Source organism: Diorhabda carinulata, chromosome 11 (assembly GCF_026250575.1).
Source record: "Diorhabda carinulata isolate Delta chromosome 11, icDioCari1.1, whole genome shotgun sequence".
NCBI classification, from domain to species: domain Eukaryota; kingdom Metazoa; phylum Arthropoda; class Insecta; order Coleoptera; family Chrysomelidae; genus Diorhabda; species Diorhabda carinulata.
Window position 1 is genome coordinate 3,332,531 of NC_079470.1, and position 25,967 is coordinate 3,358,497.

The 25,967-nt window shown below is 31.4% G+C and overlaps 2 protein-coding genes across 2 annotated transcripts in view; one reads left to right on the forward strand and one right to left on the reverse strand.

Moving 5' to 3' along the window:
- The window catches only part of LOC130899387 (nuclear hormone receptor FTZ-F1 beta), a 56,147-nt gene extending 49,666 nt beyond the window's left edge, over positions 1-6,481 (forward strand). Inside the window, exon 13 of the mRNA XM_057809304.1 lies at positions 275-6,481. Within this exon, the coding sequence (XP_057665287.1) occupies positions 275-364 (90 nt within the window). The 3' untranslated portion in view covers positions 365-6,481. The remainder of the gene's footprint in view (positions 1-274) is intronic.
- A 1,461-nt stretch (positions 6,482-7,942) lies between these two features.
- LOC130899469 (parafibromin) lies at positions 7,943-24,639 on the reverse strand. The gene is made up of 9 exons (XM_057809419.1): positions 24,273-24,639; positions 20,880-21,105; positions 17,132-17,277; positions 13,356-13,569; positions 11,152-11,329; positions 10,818-11,070; positions 10,544-10,767; positions 8,656-8,797; positions 7,943-8,052 (listed from the first exon to the last, which is right to left on the reverse strand). The coding sequence occupies exons 1-9, from the start codon at positions 24,401-24,403 to the stop codon at positions 8,016-8,018; spliced, it is 1,551 nt and encodes a 516-aa protein (XP_057665402.1). The 5' UTR covers positions 24,404-24,639; the 3' UTR covers positions 7,943-8,015.
- Positions 24,640-25,967: the final 1,328 nt, after the last annotated feature.

The following is a 25,967-nucleotide window of genomic DNA, read 5'->3' on the forward strand; positions in this document are numbered from 1 at the left end:
TAAAATGTGATGCTTCCAATGGTAGATTAAACCATGCTTACAAGCTACTAGCAATAACGACTAATTCTTTAACTTGACTCAGATCTGCTGAATCTTCACTGCTCAGTGTTTGACTTTTTCATTATTCATTTCCATAATATGTGTAGCATTCACACCGTTAATATCAATAATAAAATAGAGAACTAACTTGTTTAATGAGAAATCGTCGTGAAAAACCCTGTATTCTGATGTAACGATATAATGTTTTAAAAAAATATTGTCATTTATTTTTCAGGTTGGTAAGGAGATGTTAACAATAAAATCAAAAGACGGAGATGGACCGAGTTTTAACCTCCTGATGGAGCTCCTTAGGGGGGACCACTGAAAATGTGCCTTATAAGCTTTGGTGGCGGGCTCTCGTATACTACGGACAGTATTTCTTTGCTTAATCACTATTTAGCTTTAAGTGAAACCCTACGTACTTAGAAAAAAAATCGTGCTGGACACATTAAAAAAGATCGGTATCTTAGGATTTTTTCACTAATTTTCAAAAAAAATTTTATTTGATAATTGAAAACTTTACTTTTTTTCGTTAAAGAAAAAAAATATGAAAGTTCTGTTAATATGTTGAGATTTCATGAGCACGTTATGGAATGATTGTTGCTCAAAGTTACAATATTCCCTTCAGTTTGACGTTATTCGATTAAAATTTCCAATTTCTATTTATAACAATTTCATTTTGGAGTCGTTAAAATGTTATTGTTTTGTTATGAAAATTGAATTTCGTTTAAAACGTTCTATTTTATGTATGTCGAAAAAATCCTTCATAAAATTTTATAACCGAATGTATATATATATATTTCTTAAATTAAGTTTATATTTTGATATTTTTTATTATATACAATGAGGCTATTTCTCGCTATCGTTGACGTTTTTTTATATATATATATTTATATATAAGGTGAATTTAATAAGAACCTTTTAGAATTTTGAAAAACACCTTGTATAAGAATAATTTTAGTTGAAAAAATGTTGATGCTAGAGCTGTACTCGTATCTGATACGTACCTCGAAGCATATTTTTTTACAGATAAGAAATTATACAAAAAAAAATCTCAAGGAAAATAGAAATATTGAATGACTTCAAAGAATCACTCTACTGTCCTCCCCTAAGCTTTTCAGTAAATTTATGTGCATATAATAAATCATTTAAACCAAATGATTTTTATCACAAAATTCCTAATAAAAATATTGGGTTTCAGTTAATAATCCTGTTTCTAAAATACCGCAAGGAAACAGTTACCAATTTTACACAGAATAAGAGATTAATAATAACTCTTTGAGATTTTTTTTTAAATCTTTGCTCCATTCCAGTGTTTCAAAAAACATATTTTAAATAACTGTACTCTGGCTTGAAAATTTTAAGTAAAAATGATATATTTGTATAGTTTGGATCGTATTTTTGCTCTTTTTAAAAAAGTCTGATGGTTTTTAAGAAGGAACGTCATACATTGACCCATTTGGGCAAACTGTATGTCTAAATTAGACAATTTCATATAATTTTCACCAAATACAACAGTCAATATTCCTGTGTATGAATTTTTATTTTTTTTTTAATTTTCTTTTATTTAATATAAAAAAAGTTCAAAGCGCAACTGAACATATTTTCCTTCTATAACAATACACAAAAAAAATTAGTACAAATAACCAAAAAAATTGAACATAACTTTCACTTTTTGAACAAACCGTATAAAATTGGTATTGTAGACTAAGTTCAAACTCTTCTTTTTCTTCCTTCTTTAATCTAGGCAATTCGCCACTCTGCCTGCTGTACTGCTAAACTATCATACTTTCGTTTTTGGTGGAGACTTGAGCTTCTACTTCCGAATGATGATTTGTCACGTGCAGTGGAACTCTACTTCTATCGTCAATCTACTCATTAGCGTTTACTACCGTGCATGTTCTTATATTTTTACTTCTTTCTCTGTCCAAGGACTTTTTTTGGCTTTGTCAACCTTCTAAATAAATTAAGATCATATAGTTTGTAGTCAACGCTGGAGTTCCTCAAAGATGTATCTTATCACATACTCTCTTTCTCCTGTACATCAACGATCTACTCAACAAAATTGTAAACCCGATTTATAGCTTCGCTAACGATAGCACATTAGAGTCGTCGTTCAAATCGACCACCCCAATAAACTCTGTTACTACCCAAATCCGCAGGCAGCAACAGATCACCACCATCAATACCGATCTGGAAAACATTCTGGAGTGAGGTAGAAGCAATCTGTAGAAACTTGGACAGTTTAGAGCATAGAAGGTAAACTGTTCACCTACAATCTCTGAAGACGATAACTTCGTTATCGAAACGTGCGGCAGACAGTGTAATTGTGTGTGTTACTGTAGTGCCAGTGTGGTCAGTTTACTATTCTTGTTGATGTCCATTCTCTAAACTCTGCTTTTGTTGTTTGTGCAGTTTTTGGCTACTAAACAAGCGTTTGATGATCGTTTGGTGTACCCAGTAAACCATCTTAGGCTGCAGTCCCCACGTCTCGCCTACGAATTTGCAACAAGTCCATATAATCATAGTGGCTTTCAAAATAACCTTGTCTAGATGATTGTTCCAAGTAAATATTTTATTCAGGATGTCTCCTAGATCCATCAAGTCCATCAAGAGTTAGTGCGCGTATAGTTGCCTTTCTTCTTCTAATAAATGGGACTAGTATTGTTCCGTAGATATGCCAATTTATTATTTAACTCTAAGACGGGAAAAGCTATTTTATTGGACACAATGTTTACTGTCATTATACTTTCACAATTACACTAGCTTACCGTGGATTAATAGTTCATATCCGGCTCGAAGGACCATGTTTTAGGAAATCACCAACTGCTCTAAAAACTTAGTTGGTATTACCTTATACAAATTTTTTATATTAAACTGCAGCTATTGTCATTATAATGAGCTTTTGTTTTTTTCTGTGGATGGAAAAATTAAATATGTTTTTAAACTTGTTTTAACTAAATATATCAATTTTACTTAAAAAATTCTCAAGTAAAGGTTCACAGTTAACCTTCATAAATTATCAAATAAAGGTTAACTGAAAATATCATGCATATAATTTTCATTTTGTTGTATTTTCATTAAGAATTTTTTTGGATGTATTGTTAGTAGTTTAAAACTACAGTTTTGTCACGTTTTTTTTTTTAATTCAACCTACTCTAACCTGAACTATTGTTGTAAATAGTCCCCGGTTGATTTTTATTTATTTTTTAAGTCGGACAAGAGTTTAATTTTGTGCCAACGCTGTGTTTGACCGAACAGACTGAATGAAATTTTTTGTTGTTGCCATATTACTTGGCATATTATTATAATGAGTATTAACAGGATACAAATAATTTACGAATGTTGAAAAATAGTCTTAAAATGTTACCGTTACTCATGAAAACAAACACGATGTTTCTAACTCTTCCCAATCACTGATTAAACCAGAAGATTTACAATGATCAGATAGTTTATTAAAAAATTGTTTTTCCTAATTGTCTTTCAGCTTTTCAATACTCCGAAAATTTGGGCAATTCTACCTTTTAGGGTACAACTCTTCTATGAACTTGAAATATGTCATTTCTGGTATAATTCTGAACAGGTCCATGAATATTTATATAGGGCGCTCATTTTTTTTCGTTCAAAAATTCGTATTTCCAATTTCCCGACTGGCGATAGTAGAGTGCTTTTGACAAGATGCTGTTAACAATTTTGATTACGGAATTCATAACCTTAACAAAGCGCTTCTTGATGTATTATGCAGTTAAACTTCAGAATTTCGTGGTTTATTTTACTCTAAAAAATCGTTGTGACCCCTAATTTTTTTCTGACATACTTCTGGCTCCATCAGTTGCTATTGAAATTAATCCTATTGTCTTCAATGCATTTTTGCACGGCATTCGCTTCATCTCTAGTTTGTCCCGATAACGATAGCAATCCTAGAAGTTCTTCTTCTGGACCTTGGGAAGACATATAATATATCTGACATAAAGAGCAGTCTTTTATGCCGCATGACTCATCGATAACAAGTGAATAGGTAGAAGAAAGTTGAATATCTTCCACTTGCAAATATGTTACATTTGAAGACTGAAGAATTATTCTTGTATCTTGTACTGTTTTAGAGGATAATGGCAAATCTTTGATATTTTTCAAGGTTTGTTGTTTGTTTTTGAGATGCACGTATGAAATAAACCTTGGCGTGTGGCACGGGGAGGAGGTGAAAAAAAGTGAGTAAGTCTTTGAGGGATAGAATCGATGCCTACCCCTCGTTAAATGATTTAGAACCATTTTCAATTTTTTTTTATTTGATAAAATCAATATTAGTTGAGTATGGAGCTAGAGTCGCAGGCTGCCGACCTCTGCACTAGACCGATAGGAACCGTGAGCTGAAGATATAAGAGCATAGGGGCGCGCACTATGAAAAATTGAAAATTTTTTAACCAAAAAAAAACATATGACAGAGGCATGAGGGCCATATATAAATATACATGAACATGCTCAGAATGAAGTCAAGGTCATAGAAGAGTTGTACCATAAAATATAGAATTCCCAAAGTTTGTATAAATAAGATTTTAAGACGATTCAAAATTATTGTTACTCTTATTTTGGCATGGTTCATTAACAAAAATATAATATCTTTAATAAAATAAAATTTAATGATTAATCGAATTATTTGTATCCGAGAGAGAAAAAGAAAAATATCAATAATATTAGAATACAAAATGACAATTCAACAAAAATCCGTACTGAATGAAAAAAGTGAACGTCTGATTAAAAAATAATTATTGTTTTTTGATTTTTTTCAAATTGAGACTTGTATAAACGAGTACCATGACATTTTACTTCATTATAGAATTGTTACTATAATAAAGAATATTCTATGCAGACTTGACCACCTCACAATTTAAAATTTGATAAAAACTAAAATATTTCAAGTAATTGAGGTGCTGCTTATAAAAACTCGCCTTATCCAAATAATCCCATTTTGAGCAAATGAGGAAAACTTTTTTATATATTCTATTTTCTAATGAAACAATTTACAACTCTTGTGTTTTATTACTTTTAATTATGATTTTATTTCAATTTTGGATAAGGCTAGTTCTGAAATGACTTTGTGGATAAGGCGGGTTTTAGAAACGGATTTTTTTTGCATAAACTAATTAATCAAATTAGGGACCATAAATTGCAATGTTTCTATTGAAATATAAGCAGAATACTGGAGAACAAACATTATAACTAGACTCTCAAAATTCACCATTTTCTTTGAAATATAAAGAGAAAAATTAAAACTAGAGATCCTAAGCTCTCCGTTTTCATTATTAATTTCTTGGCAAATGTCTACAGTATCGTCAGAAGCACCAGCTAATTCATTAGCAACCTCAAGATTCAAAAGGTTCCGATACCATAAGAAAATCTCCATTGAACTGGTGTTCATAATTAATTGTGGACGGCCAAGGGCCCGTTGAGCACATAGGCCCGTCGTGCCCCACTTGACGTTCCCAAAGGCCGATGTCCTGTTAGAATCAGGTGATTTGGCTTGAAGCCTTTGAAGTCATTAGGCAAGTTGTGAAGCATACCCAAGTATTTAAACCGTGCTCGTATAACTGCAGGGCACTCAAAGATGACGTAGCCTGCGGTTTCGTCCTTCTCAATGCACCAATGGCCCTCCGAATCGTTCGTAATGCCCATGGTGTGGAGATGACAGTAACCAGTTAAAAGTCCGGTCACTAGTCGCGCCTGTTTAGTTGGAGCATTGAACTGGTATGACCTCTTCTCTAAAGCAATCAGAACATTCCAAAGAGACTAGAAACTTAACTTTCTGAGTAGCCCTCGTATGTACAAATTATTATAAAGGAGACTTAGTGTACAATAGAAAGTTAATTTTTTCCACCCATTAGCTTTTATCCTTTGTTTCCAATGATTTTACTTCGATATTTTTATTATAAATAATTAATTTTTATAGAAATAGTTTTTGATATCTGAGCTAGATTTTGAACTTTATCAAAATATTTTGATTAATACCAGAGTCCTCCCGTAAGACGAATAATCATTTCTGTGAAAAAAATCGAGTTATGTATTAAAATACACCTTAAATCACGAATGCTTATCAAAAATATGCATAAAAAATACAAGAAATTTGAAAAATTTATATTTTTTATTATAGTAGCAGATTTATACAAAACATTTATCGGACTAGTACATTTTGTATCAGGTTTTAATGTCGGTATTATTTTTGACAGTTCACTAGTGTCCCTTTTTTACCCCGGTTGTTTGTACCCAAGTTTCTGTATAAGATGTTCATCTACAATAACAAAAAGAAACAACTTAAGACTAAAGGGGAGGCCTTTCAAAACTGTATTAAATACAGTTTTAGCCCTAAAATACTTTTTGTACTCACTTTTTTACTGTCGATTATATACAACACATGTATTGAAGAAAATATAATATACATCTTTAACAATTTTGTTTTTCAATCCTCATTTTCTGAATTCCGGTTTTAGTATAGATCACAATTGAAAATTGTGAAAAATAGAAATAAAGCTTCAAAAAAACACTTATTCGGTAATGTCTAGAAAAATACGGGGCGTTTCGGATAAGAACAAAAGCGCATAAGGAGTCCAAAATATGACGTTTAAATGTAATTTACCTCTATAACAAGTTACATCCCTGAGAAGTTATAGGGCCTCTAAGTAGGATCCAAAATTTCGAAACAAATTGATTCATTTGCAACCCTTTAAATATCACATTTGGTATCTATCTATCATCAAGAAAGTGTTACAAGATTTTGGATACATAGCTAGAAGACGAGTTGACAATATAGACAGGCTTATAGTAATGGGAGAAGTACATGCCTATCGCCTACGAGATGGTCTTATAAAATCAAACAAGTCAACCCCTTAACGTATCGTTACATCAAGCTGAAAATCGAGAGATATGGAAGGAGGCAGTATAAAGGGGGCAATAGAAACATTCCAAAGAGGTCACGACTCTCATGCCTGAAGAGAAAGGTACAAGTAGAAATTTTTTATTTTTGTGGAGTGTCATAAATAATTTTTGTTGTTTAGTTGGTAGGCACATAAAGTAGCTAAAGCAGTCACCTAAATCACATCTATTTTGTAGTAGACGTGGCGTTGCCATGCGACTCTTGTTTCTGGGATGCGCCTCGAGAGGACAAAACACATATAGCCTAAAGTAATTTTATTTTAATCCAGACAAAAAGTCTACCGACCATTAAAAAGCGTTAAAAACAGTTTAGTCCTGAGGTTTATACTCAATATTGTGAGCACTCCATAAAGAAAAGTCTCCTAAAAAAAGCATCGAGTAGTCATTGATCAGCGTGAGATCGGAGTTAGTCTGTAATGAGATGCAGAATAACAAATGTTATGCGGCCAAAGACGGTTTCCCGCGCTTTTACTATCAACTCACTAGTTACAATTTAAAAAATAAACTTGCTATATGAATGGTGGAACCAATCTAACCGTTCCAGGGAGAGTAAGTATCACAACTATCAGTACCTCACCCCATTGCCTGGCCTGATGCACGACATTGTCACGAGTTTTCATTGAGTAGCCATCGCTTGAGAGCGGAGTCGGACGGTAATGAGATGCAGAATAACAAAGATTACGCGGCTAAAGACGATTTGCCACGCTTTTATCCATCTCATGTTCATTTTACACTTATCACTCTTGCGGACCAGTATCCACTGTTTAAATTCTATATAAATAAAGTGTTTCTCATGTACCCAGACCAAAACCCTAGACAACTAAGAAATCCCTACATATATTATTTGTTTAAATACATTAGATATAAAACGCCATTATTAACAATTCTAATTTCTTTTAATAGAATATTGATAATTTCGATATAAAAAAATTGTAAAGTATGAGAAACAGTAATGACAGGTTTTAGATGACAAAATCAAAACTTTAATATACTTTTATTTTCTATATACACAATATATATAATGAACACTATAATTGTTTGATATTCTCTTCTCACCATCTTAAATGTGGTTTGAATTGTATGATATGTCTAAAACAAAAAAAAATCATAGTAATGCGATTAAACTCTAGAAATAGGATATTCAATTTAAATTGTTTCAAATGCACACTAAAGACTATCTGGTTATTATCTTAGTTTCAATAATAAATATTGTCGGCTTAATTCGCAAACTACGTATCTCTCTTTTTCTCTATATCAACATTTTGATACCATTATATAGATAATTTCTCATCGTATCCAATAGAAAAACTCATCAAGGCTCAAAAAAAATCCGTAATAATTTGAAAGTTTAAATAGACAACTTCGTCCAGACCACCATTTTGTTTAAAGCTAACCGCAATCTGTGTTTACTTAAATTATTTTTTGGAAATTGACTTCATTCATCGTTAAGTTTGTTGTGTCTACTGTAACATTTAGGGCTGTGGAGTTATGAGGTTTGTGACTTAACCCGACGATATACCACGCTTGTAAAATGAACACAAATTTTGTGCAATGAAAAAATTTTCATAAGAAAAAAAATAGAAGCTCGTTAATAACCCGTATCACCTACCCTTGATGGATTATTTAAAATATCAGGAATGGTAACAATATCTATGACTGTTGTATGACATAAAATCACCAATGAATGCTTACCTGTCCAATTTTTCCCAAAATATCATGAGTGCTGCTCTATCCAAATGGCGTTTTGTTCTTGATAATTGAATGACAGTTACAGCCCATTTTTCAACGTTGGGTTCCATCTTCATTTCGTCATACTTCAAATGAAACGCAGAAACTATAACAATATTAATTTAAGAAATACTGCATTGATCGACAAGTCACCAAACTGACACATAGAAGTACTTACAAATCAAATTTATAAATTTTTTTATTGAAGCTCATTTCCATCCCAGTAGTGTTTGTTCGAATTTCTCAAAGTAAATTATCTTTATAAACAACGAAAAAAAAAGATTTCTGTGAGTTGATTAACTATTTCAACTGGCAAAAATACTATTGAGACAAATGCTTGGTTTGAAAAGTATTATGATGACTCTTCTCAAGAAAAGTCAATCAATGATTAGGATTACCCAAAGAGGCAATTGTACCAGAAAACATAAAAAAAGAGATAGTACGATAGTACAAGGATGGCACTTGGCCTGACCTAGAGATGGCGGTAGTTGCTTGAAAAATACCACTGTATTAGAAAGTATACAGCATATGTTTCGAGTTTGAAGACGCCACGTGGTTTAGTATTTGTTAGGCAGACATCAATAGTGAACGTTTTCAGTGAATTTGTCCAAATGGAAAAAATTGGTCATGGTTATGTGATACACTGCTTTTATTTAAAAGGCATTAGACCAACCCATATAAAAGTTGAACTAGATTCTACTGCTCCTTCTTTATCAACAGTAAAATATAGGTAACAGAGTTTAAACGAGGCCGTACGACTTGCGAAGTCCCGCAAAGACCAAATGAGGTGACGATTCTAGAAATTTTGAGAAAATTCTCACAGCGGTACCGGATGATCGTCGACTGAAAGTGAGCAGGTTATCAGACATAATAGGAAATTCAAAAAGTGCGGCACATCGCATATTAACTGAAAATTTGGACATGAGAAAGTAATGGACTGAAAAGGGAGAACTGGCTTTAAAGAAGGCAAAGACCGTTCCATCTGCAGGCAAGGTCATGGCGTCGGTTTTTACTATTGTACATCGCTGGAAAAAGTGTAAGGAGCTAAAAGAAGATTACGTTAAAAAATATATATATTTCTTTAAAATTTTTTGTGTTTTCTTTGTTGGGCCAGGTTCTTCTGGAACAATCCTCATAGGCATCACGGAAATATAATGAAGGTTTATACTGTTTTACATTATTATTTGAGCCTGAAAACGTTTCTTTAAAAATAAAAGACGCGTTATCTCACAATAGAACAAAAACAATAATAAATTGATTATTTAGAACGCTGTTTGGAGATATTGAGGAATCGATAAAGGTTCAAAGTTGCTTGTACTTGAGTTTAAGAAGAAGAAAAGAAATACAAACCCAATTTTACTCACCACCTTGAAGAAGTAAGGTCTCTGAATAAAAGATATTTTGTTATAAGGAAAATAATAATTCTATGCTACCAATTACTTCCTGCATTTTATGCCATGAATTTTATAATACCGTTTATGACTTGAAAAATTTCTAGTATTGACGAAAATTAATTTAAATAAATAAATCCAGAGTACCAGAGTAGGTGAAATTGTTAAAAGCTGGAATTACTCAATTATCTTTTTTATTAAATTGAAATACGGTGTGGACCAAATCATATTATAATAATTCTAAGTGATATTTGAAGTTATCTGGTATCTTTAAGTTGTTTAACAATGAAAGATGCACTGGCCTCCAAAATCAAATCAATTCCTAGTGGACTTTGTTTGAAAAAAAAAAGAAGAAGATTTTAAGGTTTCCCTTAGATGACATATCAAGTATTATTATTGTCACACAAAATTAGAACGGCAGCATAATTTTTATCAAAATTAATTCTTGAATAAATAATTACTTTTATCAAATATTTCCACGGGTGTATCCCATGGATATCCTTTGAACTGCCATGCAGGTCCCATAACCCAAACTGCTACCACTCTGTCCCAATCGCTCGGACTCAATTTAGCCGGATTATCTACTACCCTGTATGGTACACTTTGGCCATTTCTTTGTCTTTGGATCAAAACTTCATTGTCCCTTTTACCTCCTTCCATTTTTTTCTGTTCCGTGGTTACAAACCTGAAAAAAAAATACTTTTTAAAAATATCCCTTATATGATAATTACTCACCTTAAATCTTGAAGAATATCCTTGACATTATACATAGTAATCAAGGAATTAGTACCAGCTGGTATAATTATAATAGGTGTTCTAGATACTCTTTTTTGCAGACCTCCTGGAGGTGGTCTTGCAGCACTAACTGGAAGTGGTGCAGTTGGTTGAGCTGGCATTGGTCTATTCGCTTTCGCTGATCCTTCTGTTACAGATTTCAATGACATACCGTGATACGTACCCATAGTATTAATTTCAAAACCTTCAGTCTCTGTAATAAATAATAAATTAATTAAGAAAGGAGGGTACGAATTTAACAATAATTGATTAAAAAAATCAAAAGACAATGTACCTTCTTTTTGTCTATTAAACCTTTCTTGATCGTATCTGTTATAAACTGATGGTTGAGCGGTAGCTCGGATTGGCGTAGCTCTCGGAGTTACTTGAGGAGGTTGTTGTGGTGGTCTGTGTCTTCCCTCTTCTCTTGCCTTTATGCTTGCCAACATAGCTATTATGTTTTTTGCAAAAGTCTATAGGATGATATATGGTTAAAATTATATAAAACTATGAACAATCATATCTTTTTATTATTATAACATAGTTTGTCCTTTTGATTAAGTATAACAGGCTTTCTAGGGATAAGGTTTAAAATATTCAAAGGCTCAGGTTTTACATGTTCCACCAAAATAGAATTCTTCTAATTATGGAGGAATTGGGGTAAAGATTTGACCACAATTACTATAGTAAATCCTTTGGAGGAAACTACGAGTAAGGTAACAGTACATGGTTTCTAATATCAGAAGCTTTCAATGTGGATAGAGGATTAAGACAAGGTGACATACTCTCGACGTCGTTGTTCAACATAACATGAGAAGACATCATGAGGAAAAGTCATGTTAATACTACAGGGTCTACTTATCCATAGAAACACACTGTATGTATTGCTTATGGGCAACACCCTAGCTAGGTTAGAAGTAAGAGCAAGGAAATATGACTACATATAAATGAGCAGAAAATGAAATATATGGTAATGGAAGGGACTTCACAAATACCAATAAGCATTTTACCAATAGAAGTGGATAAATAAAGCTGTTGAAGAGGTAATCCAATTTGAATATCTGGGGGTAACAATTGCAAACAAATAAACAAAAATTCGAGAGGCAGAAAGAGAGGTAAGGTAGCGGGATCCATATGAGTGTTAAAAAACTCAAAATCAGTGAAAACTATGGATATTATCAAAATAGGCTACAAATAAACTGTGGGAGAGGAAAATATTGATAAAATTTTTTGGAAGAATTCAATCTGATGAAAGCGTCTAGAGAAGAACAAATAAAGAAATAATGGCTTCTTACGATCAACCATCAATTATCCAAGTATTTACAACATTATGAGTTAGATGGCTGAGATATGTTTTCTGAATGACTAATTCTAGAATATCGAAGAAGTCATCAAAAACAGAAGAGGGAAAAACAGAAAAAGTGATGACAAAGGAAGAAAATTATAGAAAATGTGAAAATAGATATAAGCAAGTTTGATATAGAAAGAAGGGAAGAAGAGGCACAGGACACAAGATCAAATTGAGAAATTTAGTGAAGAAGATTGAGCTAACAAATACAAGGAAAACTCTAAGCCATGGGCCGACGTGGCCTTTTTGCTTTGATTTATAGATGAAATTGTAACTTGGACAAGAAATAAATGTAAATAAAGATAAAGATATAAATATATAAATAAAGACAATATTGTCCATTGAAGAAAAAATTAATCAATGAAGATCAAAAAGTTTTGATCTGGTCGAATAAAAATTTATTATTGGGAGAAAACTTATCTTGTAAAAGTGTTACGATTGACACTAATTTTAAATTGGATTATGTAAATCCGCAGCTCCTAATATCTTTTTCCAAACAAGAATTGGAAAATATTATTGAAAACACAATTCATAGGTTTTTAAACAAGAGGTAAAGTGAAAGTTTTCGTACAGCAAAATAAAACTCAAGAAGAAAGCCACTATGACGATGGCTTTAATAGGACAGCCATATGATGTATTTTTCTTGTAGAAAAATATGCCAACAATAAACAAAATATTATAGTCAATTCTGGAAGGCGATTCAATCCAAATAGGCAGAACTTCAATCTGATACAGAAAGTATCCCCACAAATAAAGACAATATTGTTCATTGAAGAAGAAATCAATCAAGGAAGATCAAGAAGTATTAATCCGAGAAAGGACAATTTATCATGAGGGTGAAACATATATTAATGAAACACTTACTAATGGGATTAATACTACTTTTATCATATTTTCATTTGTCATTTATTCATTTTAACGAGGACTTTATGAAGATGAAAAATTTTGAAAATTCATATAACAATCATATCAATCCTCACATTGAAGTTCTTTGAAATGAACTTGATCGAGGGATGAAAAATTAACTACAAGCTCAAAACGTGTATCAGAAATTAAATAGACATTTTTATGAAATTAAAATAAATGTAATGAAAAAATGAACTTATTAAACTTTATTATGCACCATAAAAATTTTCATTATATATAGTTACCTTTCCTGTAGATTGTAGAATTGTAGTTCTAGTTCTCCACTGTCGCTCTCTGCTTATAATATCCTTAGTTATATCTACGTCTAAATCAAGAATAGCACTGATATCATATTCTTGACCTATATCATCATTGCCTTTAATAGTTGTCCTTTTCTTCGCTAAACGTTTTGCCTTGATAGCAGCGATTTTCTCCACAGACATAGCATCTGATAAAGACCTAAAACATTGAATATTGAAAATGACAGAGTGTATGGTAAAAGCTAGAATTAGAGGACTTTCAAGATAAAAATCTCGTTTTTTGATTCAACGCAATCTATCTACTGTTTTTCTAACATTTCAAATACTTGAAGAGTAAATTATTTTGATGTCAGTTTTAAATTTATCCTTCAATTGCCTTTTTTCGTTGCATTTTTATCCTTCTTTCTATCAATTTAAATTGCTTTTATTTACTTGTGTGACTTAGGAAAAACTTTGATCGAATGCTAGTTACTTAAAAATGTTTTATAGTTTAAATGGACATGCAATCTATTCTTGTGATATAGCAATATATGCAGATGATATAGCAATAATAGAACAAGAGTTAAAATAAAATAGATTAAAAATAAACGGCACAACAACAAAATACATGCATTACAACAAAAAACATAAAAGTATAAGGGAATACAAATATTTGAGATTTATAATTCCCTGAAGAATGGCAAGAAATGAAAGGCTGGCGACAGCAAAGGTATGAAGTTATGTTTGCAAGTAAGAAAAAGATAAAAGATAAGAAAGTAAGCACAAATACAAAAATACAGATAACGATTGTAACCTAAACTTCAGAAACAAAGAATATAGTTCAGAAAGAATAACAATTGGCATTAATATCAGAACAATAATGGGAGCAGAAAATTACAAAATAAGAGCACTGATTAGGAGATGAAAAAAATTCAGTTAAATTGTACAAACGCAAATAAATAATATAAATAAATACACAGTAAAATTGTCAGAAAGAAGAATAAGTAGAATCAGACCTCAAAAAATGAAAGTAAAAATCCTGGAAACGACTAATTGAAAATAAAAAAAGGAAGGGAAACAAATTGCTACAAAATACATCAGGATCTATAAATAAGAAAAAATAAGACAATGTGGATAAATCAACTGTGATAAATGGATTATTTTGTCCAATAAACAGCCAAAATTTATTTGACAATGTACAGCTTATATATTCTATAGGTGTTGTGTTTTTTAAGGTGCTTCCAATGAACCAAACGATCAATTCTGATATTTACTTTCAAAAATTAATGAAACTGGATTGAAGCAATCATAGAAAAGAAGTGTCAAATCGGAAAGGTTTAGTATTCTACCAACTTTGGCAACTAGTGGAAAATTATTGGAGCTGATGCCACATCCCCCATACAGCCCTAATCTGGCAATATCTGATTACCACTTATTTCGAAGTTTGCAGAATTCTTTGAATGATCAAACTTTCATAATTGACGATGACCTTCAATCGCACCTAGTTCAGTTTTTTGCTGATAAGGACCAGAAATATTAGCGCGGAATTATGAAGCTGAAAGAAAGATGGTAAAATGTCATTGAGCAAAATGGAAAATATATAACTGATTGAAAACTATTTTATTTTATACTACAAAACCGAAATTTCTTTGTCGCCAACCTAATAATATTATCGACATATTAAGGTACATTTGCAATTGATACTTTATTTTTGACGAACTTGATGAGTAGTGACTCACAAATAAATTATTAGTATACTTTTCAGTCTTCGTAAATTCAGTACGAGGAAAAAATTGAGAGATTTTAACATAGGAAAATATCAAAATTCAAACTATTGCTAGGAAATTGAAATGACTTTTAAGGATTTTCACTTATTCAAAATTTTATAAAAGGGCTTTCTGTGAATTACCAAATAGTTTTCAGTAGTTTCTGAGCATTATATATCCTGGAACAGATAATATATTACGCAATTGTATTAATGCTTTTTCCAATCCTCAACACTTCCTAACTTTTTTATAATAGTGTTCTTTAAGGTTCAAATAAAAGAAAATCGCACCGAACCATGTCTGGAGAATAAAGAGGCTAGGACATCGATCTAGTATTGGTTTTGGTATTCTACAAATCCGGGCGTTTTTCCGCATAATAGAAAACGGCATTGAACTTATCTATACTGAACACACTGTTTATACTTTAATTACACCAACACTAACAATTACACTGTCTGACGCGCGTTTTGATAACCAAGTCTTCAGAGGCTGAAGGTAAACTGTTTACCTACTGTCAGATAGTGTAATTGTGAGTGTTGGTGTAGTGGTAGGTAAACAATTTTAGGTACGAGTAAACGATTCCAAAAATTCTAACTTAGTTGAGCTTGTCACGTCCGTCTGCACTAGTCGAGCATTTTTCCTCTTGTTTAACTAGAAAGCTTCCAATAAGACTATGGATTGTTAGTTTTGATGTTATATCCATAAAAATATATTTCATTATCTGTCAGTGATATTCTACATAGTCTTTGACTTCATTAACAGTGACTTTTGAGCTCCATTTAGTGATAACTTCCTTTTGCCACTGTTTTTCTTTAAAATTCAATAATTTTGTATCAATTCCGATTGCACGATTTTCATATTCAAAATATTGTATAAAATTTCATAACAAGAGTTAATTGACTTGCTAACATTATCGGTGAATTTTCTAATTGTGTTAATTCATAATCGATTCTTTGATTTTTTCCATGTGTTCATCAGATGTTTTTGTGTTTCACGACTATCTTGGAGAGATTAGTTTACTTATAGAACAGTTACACTAGGACTTTGTTAACATTTCACTCACGTTATATAATTTTTTATAAAAAATACATTTACATAAAATAATAAAATAATCTTCTTAAGGTGATATTTATCTGGGCTATCAGGAGACCGACCACCAGTTTGATGTTGTTTCTTGTCATCACGAGAAATTCTTCAGACTTCTTAGCTGATATGGTTATGAATCATTTGGATTGTCTTAGGCACGGAGTTTCTCCATCTGATTCTTTAGTCGTTCAGTTTGTTATTGATGTGTCATCTTATGATGCCTCAGTAGAGTTCTGGTCCTAGGTAAGGAATCGTTGCCCCTTTTGTGTCAATGCTGCTTCCTCATTACCCAATTATTAATTTAAAAAATATGTTTGTCTATATTATTTACCATAGTTTTTTCTTTTATGTACAATTTCGTGAGTTTTGACAATTACTAGAAGACACAATACTTATTTTAAAGTAGTCAAACTCTAGATGTAGTGTAGCTACAGATTTGAATAGTGTTCATTTTAATACAAATTTTGGTAAAAAGTGAAATACCGTAAGTAAAATCATAAATATATGGTTAATATCAAATATTAACAAAAAAATAAAACTTATATATTATGCCAATTTAATATCATGTTAATTGGATAAAATTTCATATCCTCATAGTTTTTTTGCATTCCCCACTAATTAATTGTACACTATCATTATCGAATAATGTCTAGTGACATCAAAAAAACAACAAATTTTTAGAAATATATTTATTTTTGTTACTTTTCTACAAACTTGCAAAGATAATTTACAATTAACCTAATCCGATTCTATCCCAAATGAAGGCACGTTTCTCCGATAACAAAAAAATAACAAAATTCCTCAGTGAAAATCAAACATAACATTAAAACTCTTATAGGATCATCCATTTTGATTGCAGGGATATACAACAGAATGTTTTCATAACATTAGTTTCCATATGCCCCCACAGATTGTTTATTTATTACTTACTTAATATTATCAACTGTTACAGATGCTTCTTTTGGACCATCTAATTTGGCAGCCAATTTTTCACGTACTTTTTGCACATGAGTGTCTTCGAATTTTGGTTTCTTCGCCAAACTTTCTGGACCGTCATAATCAGCTGATCGTTTTACCTAAAATATATTATTATTTATACATATTGTCCTATATCAACGTCATCTTAAAATCCTACTTCTTCTTCCTTTAAAGAGGTTTGTAAAGATTTCTGTTTTATTAAATTAACTATATACAATAGAAATTAGCAAATTGGTAATTTAAGCCATTTTATAACATAAAAATCAAATAATTTTTATCTGACTCAGCACAATCCAATAGGTCACACATTCATATTTTAATCAAAGAACTGTAATGTATCTTCGAGCTAACCAATGATGGTTGATCATATTCTTCATATAAAAACTATTTTGTTACTCAACAACCAAAATTTTAATTCTTAATCTATAACCAACAACCGTCTCATCTTGAAAAATTAAATAACTCAATTCACTACTTTGGAAGAAACTATTTATTATGCAAAAAAATAATTAATTAAACTTGGTTTCAATAATGCTGTCTTAAATACTAATCTCATTGTATATAAAAGCTATAATTAGTTATAGAAATGGATATTTATGGTCGTTAGAGTCACATTAATATAAAATAAAAGTAATTTGATATGTTAATGCTCTAAGAGACACTTGGAACCACTTAACTATGACATCGGTTCCCATTAGGAGTGGTCAGTATACAACTTGGCTCAAGTAATAAGTCTTAACGAATACAATAATATCTAGAAATTGGGCAGGTAAATTTATGGTCCTTCACAATCACATTTATATATTAAAAAAATTAGGTAATCCAAGACGATACGTTAATGGAGGATAAAGTAAGGGACACTTTGATCACTTAACTATATGATTAACAGATCCTAATGGCTCCTATCAGGGAGTGATGAAATAATTCGCACAATAGGTTGTATCTTTGTCTGGGTTACATTTGTGCAATGTTGCCTAATTCTTAATGTTAAATTATTATGTAAGGACCGGTGTATTGTGAATGGTTGGTGTTTTTATAACTTTGATAATATATTCAAATTTAGATTACTGGATTCAAAATATTAGAGCTTCTTTTTTGGACAAATACATAACAACTCAATATTATTAATAATTCAAAATTAGTAAAATCACATATATTAAGTGTTTAACTATTTGCTTCCAGACCTTATAACATTAACGAAATACCATTTGCTGTTTTTAATTTGGCAACTCTTGGAACATTGTCTTTTCAAAAAAAAAAACTTCTATTCTCGCTAGTGGCCAATTGAACATTGTTATCAATAATCAGAATAATATCTTCTATTTTAATTCTGACAAACATTTTCAACTTCAACATCTGATAACTTGTTAAAGGTCTTGGGTTGTAATAGCTTCGCGGTTACAAAGTACTATTACGAAATGTAAGGAATTTCTTAAAATGGTCTGTAGCAAATCATCTTTGACTATTTTGAATTTTCTCTAAAATACCAAATTCTTCTAAACTAAAAAATGCAATAATTCTTCATAATGATTGAGTGAATGCTTCTATTGAAAATGAACTAGATGAATTAGTCTATGAATTGCACAAATGAATAACACAATCCAGGCTTTTTAGATTCTCTTCAAGAAAAGGACTGGCATCACCTACTCCTACCACTCCCAAAGCCTTTAGCTTCTCGTACTTGATGTTTTGATAATAGAACAGAATCAGCTTTTATACCAGTGATTCCCAAAGTAGTCCAGTAGTAGTAATGAGTGTTTTGAAAGTGGTTTACCAGGAAAAAACTTTTGGCAACTTCTGTATCTAAATTTTTTACAGTAAAGTGCTGACGCATGTTACATTTTTTTATTACGAATTTAAATTTTCTACATTATGAAATCCAAAACGGTTCATTGTTATCTTGCATGTACATGGTTTGGGGAGTCGTTTTAGCTTTACAGCCAATTACCTCTATACCTAAAAGATATTTTGTACTAGACTCTATATCTCATTGTTTCGCTCCCAAAATACGTAGACTTCAAAGAAGGTTATTTTTTCGGGGTTTTTGGTTACTACTTCCCAAGGTGTTAGTGCTATTCCTTTTAGTGAAATGGGCAGGAAATTCGTAGAGTAGATGCTCTGCTGTTTCCATGGTTTGTTCATAGAATTTGCAGTTCTCGTTCTCTGCCATGTCTATTGTCTTAAAGTGATATTTGACTGACCACCAGTTTGATGTCGTTTCTGGTCATCAAAAGAAGTTCTTAAGATTTTTTAGCTGTATGGTTATTAATCTTTTTGATTGTATTAGGCTTAGGGAGTTTCTTCCATGAGACTCCATGATTTTTTAGTCATCAGTTCAGTTTCTTATTGATGTTGCATGTGACTTCGGTCTTAGGTATGAAGTCGTTGGCCTTTTTTGGCAAGGCTGTCTACTTCATCATTTCCTACCCCCTGGTTGCCTGGAAGCCACAATAGGGTTACATGGTTTTTATTAACTAGTGTTTTTTTAAAGTATGCTAATACTCCCACACTAGTTTGGACGTGTACTCAATAGCTTTTAGAACTTTCAATGCTATCTGAGAGAATGTGAATGTGCTTCTTAGAGAGGTTTTTATCAAGACAATTCTGAACACATTTGTTTATTGCTAGAAACTCTACTTAAAATGAGGGATGATCCTAGTGGTATGTGGAGGCATTTTGACCCAAACATTCCCAGTCCAGCTACTCGTGCCAGCATCTGTTTATCAGAAAGATACATTTCAACAAGCTGCGAAAGATTTTTATTGGCCCATAATTACCACTTTTCACAATTACCAATGGGATATCTTTGTCCATCATGTTGTGCATTTGGTCTATTGATTGGTCATTGCTCTCTAGCTTCATCAGTTCTAAAATGCTTAGGGCACATCTGCATGATTTTTCTTTCAGTGAGTTTAATAAATAAAGCTTTTACTACTTTGTATTTACATAAGAATATAAAAACTCAATTGCATCATCTCTCTTCGATACCTTAGTCTCTTCTCCAATTGAACCATTTTCATCTATTATTGTATACAATCTGGTAACTGTATTTTTCTAATGTAAAGGTTTCTTTCAGATTTAATTTAATGATTGTCTTTTCTGCTACTCAGTATTCGTTAAATGTCAAGTTTTTAGTTTTTCTTTGAGTACCTTTATCTTTTTTTCTACAGTTTTCAATAAACCTCATCTAGCCATTAAACAATTTTATGATGACTTTTGAATGTAGCTTAAACCAGTTGCTATTCTCAACTACAGAAAACATACAGTTTTACAAATTTTCTGTTTTCTAAGTTAACAGCATATGGATCAAGAGGAATATTTCCTATTATTTTAATAGACCAATTTGGTTGTGGTTTCTTAAACTACAAAGGTCCCTCCTCCTCTCTCAATTTAATAATTTTTTTGGAACAACAATCACAAGATTCTTTTTAATACATATTATTAATAATTTGGTCACAGGGTCTTTCGCATGCGTAGTGGTATGATTTAATCAATCAAGTATTTTCATATTTCAGTAAAGGTTTATTATTAAAAAAAAACTGAAACAGAACCTGAAATATACCAGTCATGCTTAGCCTTTGGCACCTGAAGGAAATTTATTATTTATCTTATTAAACAAATTTTATTTGTTTTTTTAAATATTATGAAAGAACAAATACAATAACAAAATAGTTCCACGAAAAACATCTAATTTATTTACCTGTGTGGGTATCTCCAATGGGGCGCTTTTATCAATAGCCGGACAACTAGCAGTTTCTCCATTTAAGTAAGCCAATAATTCTTTACGATCAGGTCTTCTTACCACAGGTATATTTTCGGCAGCAGCTTGTCTTACATAAACTGGATGAGTTAATGAAATGTTCTTCAATATGAATAACAAACATTCTAATGTATAATACTTCTTTGGGGTGCCATCTTTGCCAGAACTGAAATAACAAATTTAAATATCACATTGGATTTTGTCTAATACAGAGTGAGTTTTATGTATGGAACACATCAATTATCTCTGAATACGATCTGTTTTATGGTGGTATTTACATTGTTGTCAAATCTTTTCTTTTTTTTTGGGAAAAATAATGAACTTTGTTATTCAAAATGGATCACCCTGTATATTTCTCGCTTTTCAAAATCCTTAAGAAATACTCATATATACACTTGTGCGGTGATCAAGTGTGGAAGTAGATCTGAAAGGGATGTCAGTTTTTTTCAAATTCCGGGTGTTGTCGTTCAAACAAACAGCATCTTAACCAGCTGTTCAAGGAAAGTAGAAAACGACAGCTAGATGCTACAGAGTGTTTCTATATTCAACCGACAACGCTCTACCACAGAGAGATCTCAATAAATGATTAATTTTGATATAGGGATACGAACCCTTAGTTGCTGAAGTATAGTGTGTTAAAAATTTTAAATCAAAATCAAAAATTTGTCATAAATCAAAAACACCATTTTATTTTTATATTTTTTCGAATTTGGTGACTAATATGCTTCTTAATAAAGTAATAGGTTGACGTAAACAAACTTTGGAAAAATTTAACTAGAGGCGCGCTGTCAGGGTTAGTTATTACTTTTATCCCACTATTTTTACGTCAGTGAAGCAAATTCTTTTTTTTAATTTTGTTGTAAATTGCCTGATTGTTTTTGTTGAAAAACTAATAACCTTTTATGGAGCTAAAATGGTGTTGTAGAAATTTTCCAATAAATAAAAGTTTGTAAGCACATAAGTAATTTACAAATCAATTAACTATTCATTTAATTTCGAATAATGATTAAACGTAAATAGTTCAAAATAAATAAAAATTATTCATAATCTCAATTTCAAACAAAAATGTATTACAATAATAACAAAATTGGCAATAAAAATAATAATAGCACAAATTAAATTCAAACAACACTAGTTGTTCAAACTGTTGGCCTCTTACACTTCAATACACTTATTACACCGTTTTGTCATTGAAAACCGTGTCTTTAAGAATAAATTTGGATAGGATTGAATGATTTCTGCCGCAGCTTGAATTCTAGCTATTAGATATTGCTCAGATTCAATGATTGTTTCGTACACTAAGGACTTAAAAAAATTGATAGGATTTAAGTTAGGTGATCTTGGAGGCCAATAACTGGGTCCACCCCGATCAATCCATTTTTCTCTAAAGCGTCCGTTTAAGTAATTTCTTGCCGCTGCAGCAACAAATTTTGTGCTAAATGTGGTGAATCTGTGAGGGTGACTTTTGGAAAGTTGATAAACAGAAAGACTTTCAACTTTAAAACGAGATAATAAGGATGATGAGTGAAACAGTTAAATTGAAACAATTTCACCTTACTTCAAATTTTCACAAACAACTCGAATATATAAAAGATTTGTGACAAAAACTTCACAAATGAGTAAAAGGATAATTGAGAAATGAGTGTTTATTTTCTTGAGAGGATTGTTGTCACTTTTTACTTTTCCAGAAATTGAAACATGTCTGAAAATGATGTCTTTTAAAGACTTAAAAGATTGTGACAAGCCAGCTGAAACATTCAGTGCTTCTACTCCCCTAGTATACAGCAGACCAAGGACATAATTTTGAAGGAAAGATACATTGTTTTTCAAACAAATAAAAGCTGTCGTAAATGAAAAATCAGTCCCATTACTTTTCTCTAATTGTAGAATTGATTTGGCCATGTTGGAATAATGGGAGGAGACAAACCAGATTGAAGGTAGTACAAGGTTATATAAAAAAAGCAACAATGTATAATAAAAATAATTTGAACTGAAGAAATGTAATAAGGGCCACTTCAAGTATCGATATCTCAAAAACAAAGCAAGATATCAAAAAAATTTATTTTTCATTTTTGACTTATTTTTTGATTTGCAAAATTACATAGCCAAATCCTGGCGCCACAGAAATCTTACTTGGACCCTGATAAAAAATGCTACAATTTATTTCAAGGGATTCTTTTTACCTAAAATTCAGTCAGTCACCTAGTCAGTTTCATTTGTGTCCGCACGTCTACTATATCTTGATTCGTTGCCACAACCCAAACCCATAGTACTAGGTCTATGCACAAACTACAATCTATTACGGCTCTGTTATCTAACTAACAAAAATTGGGAATTACTATAACAGCATTATCATTAACATTGACAAAGGAAAAATAAAAAATGTTGGCAAAAAATGGCTAATTGAATGAAGATAATTCAGCTACATAACATTTCTAAATGAATTGGTTGGTGATGATTTTATTAACTATTTAAGAATGGAATACAGTTGTTCCAATGCATCATTAGATTTAGATAGTCCATTGATCACTTAAGGGCAGGCAGACAGTATAATTATTTGTAAATTCAGTACTGCAATCATCTTTACTTTTTCTTTTAATAATGATTTTTACATATCTGTTGCTGTATTGCTTACAATTAACTTTTGATGATTTGTACAGTCTAATCTAAAATAAATTCTCACTCTCTTATAACAGAAGCCATTGTAAAATTTAAATTAATCAATTAAAGTAATGAAAGTAGGTACAGAAGTGTTATCACGTTAACCCCAAAAAACCAACTGAGATCTGCCCTACAGTTAAACATACTATACAATTTTGTCAGTTAGTCGGACAATCAGATGGAACAGTCACCTGACAAGGCCCAACAGTACTAAAGTCACAGGAAACATCTAGACAAGACCTAATATTTCAGCTAATCTAACCAATTTATCCTGTTGGCCTGACCAAATCATACTTATATGCCACATTTCACTTTTTGAAACAATATCAATTGCGGCTTTTAGATCCAAACAATCACTAGTCACAATATAGCAGCTTAGAGATATATAAAGATGTATGAAACTGCTACAGTTTTTTAAAAGCTAAACTATAAAATTGTTTATTCATTCAGATTTTCAAACTAGCCAATAAAAATCCACTTTATCGAACGATAAAATCAAAGGATAGAATCAATTTGTACACAAAATTTATCACTTCCATGTTTTCTCTTTATTAGTATTCTATTATTTATATATTAACATTTGTCCCAACAGAAAACCAAATTTGAAAAGTTTCATTTACAATATTGTTGAAGTTATAAAATATACTTATTACTTCGAACTGTTTTACTTACCCATACATGAGATAATTCGTTTTAACATTTTTGGGCCAAGAGAATTCTCCGAAAATAATCTGGTTATCTCTTTCAATAATTTCTTTTTTGTTAACATTGTACTGACGCAACAAACTTAATGGATCCGCCATATTTACTTATTATGCACAACAATAACTAAACACCCCAGGCTGTTTGAGTTGCAGCAATCTTACTTTAAAGCCTTCAAAAGCTTTTATCGTATCGTGTAACTTTTTACATTTATTTTACAAACACGACTGTACTTTCAAAACACGCCATTTTTGAAAACTTTCAATGACAACTGACGTAAGCGGAAGTTTATGTTCAACACTAACACCGGGTTCATTCTCAAAGACTTTTGGAAACTAAGATATAGTACATATGATTATGATTCGAATGCCCGAGAACTGAGAGAATTGTTGTTCGGAAACTGATTGAGAAAATCGGGTCGTCGCCTTTTATGATATATTATCCCACAAAACATGTTCGATCCTTTTTATCCTGATAGTGGGTAAATTCGATCAACCCAATCATTCGTTTGTTTATGTTTTATTTCAATTTTAAAAATCATTTATTTCTACCATTAGTTTTCATGAGCAAGGTAAATGATGTTTGCTGTTTTTCCACTTTTTGTCATTTCAATATAAAAATAGCTTATTGGTCTTAACCTTTAGAAAAAAAGTCGTAACTACTCAGTCACAATTATTAAACATACGTTAAACAAATTTGCAAAAACTGAGTCAGGTCTTCCATTTCACGAGCTATTCAGTACTTTGCAACAGACCAGAAATTCATCGTAATCGAGCATCAGCTGTTTAGTTAGGTGGATGTGCCTCAGAAGTCAAGTCAAGTCACGTCAAGCCTCTAGTTAAAGTTGCCCGCGAAATTAACAAAACACGTATTACCAATGAAATTTTCTTATATCTCCATTAAGAATATTATAATTTTTTTTATATATTTTTCATTGGTCAAAAGTACCAAATTTCGTATCTCTAAAAATATTAACCATACCCCGAAAAGTCATAGGACCTTTTTTATTTGTTTCCTAGACGACGCTATACGAAAGTTGTTCGTTCTGTATTAATTTGCATACCGAAAATTGCGTTTTGAGTGATCCATGTAGTGAAAGTGACAATTCCGTACTGCAAGACTTTTGGGACGTTCTGGAGTAGACAATTTTAACTTAAATGTGACTTAGTTACTTCAATGTTGACAGTTTCACTTCGATGATTTTGCATAACCTTAAATTTTTAATTTTCTGAAATTATTTATTTTATCCGAAGTTTCGTTTAAATTAATGAATAACAATGAATGATGATGAAAAAGAAAACATTGCAAATATCATTAAGTACATTATATTGTTCAATAAATAAAATGTTTATAATTCTCCATATTATTTATTTTTTTTTTCCTCGGTGTAATGAAAAAGTTTTGAATCTTATGCGTTGTCTAAAAAATGTTGTGTACGCCGCGGCTAAAATACTATTTTGTTGGACTCGTATGTTGTTCAATTTTCAGATTCGTCCAACAAAGTAGCACTTTTAGTCCTTGGCATACAAATAACTATTTCAATGAAGAATATAAAAAAATTGTCTGGTTGAAAAATAACAATTCCTTGCAATTGTTTAAACAGTTTCGGTTTATCATCAGAAGGGCAAATTGGTTGGAGGACGTTGAGGCGGATCTGATCCAGCT

Coding starts and splice junctions, on each gene's coding strand:
- LOC130899469 (XM_057809419.1), bottom strand. CDS start 24,403: ATGGCGGATCCATTAAGTTTGTTGCGTCAGTACAATGTTAACAAAAAA. Junction 10,768..10,817: donor GATATTCTTCAAGATTTAAG/GTGAGTAATTAT, acceptor TTTTTTTTTCAG/GTTTGTAACCACGGAACAGA. Junction 8,053..8,655: donor TTTTGGGAAAAATTGGACAG/GTAAGCATTCAT, acceptor TTTTTGTTTTAG/ACATATCATACAATTCAAAC.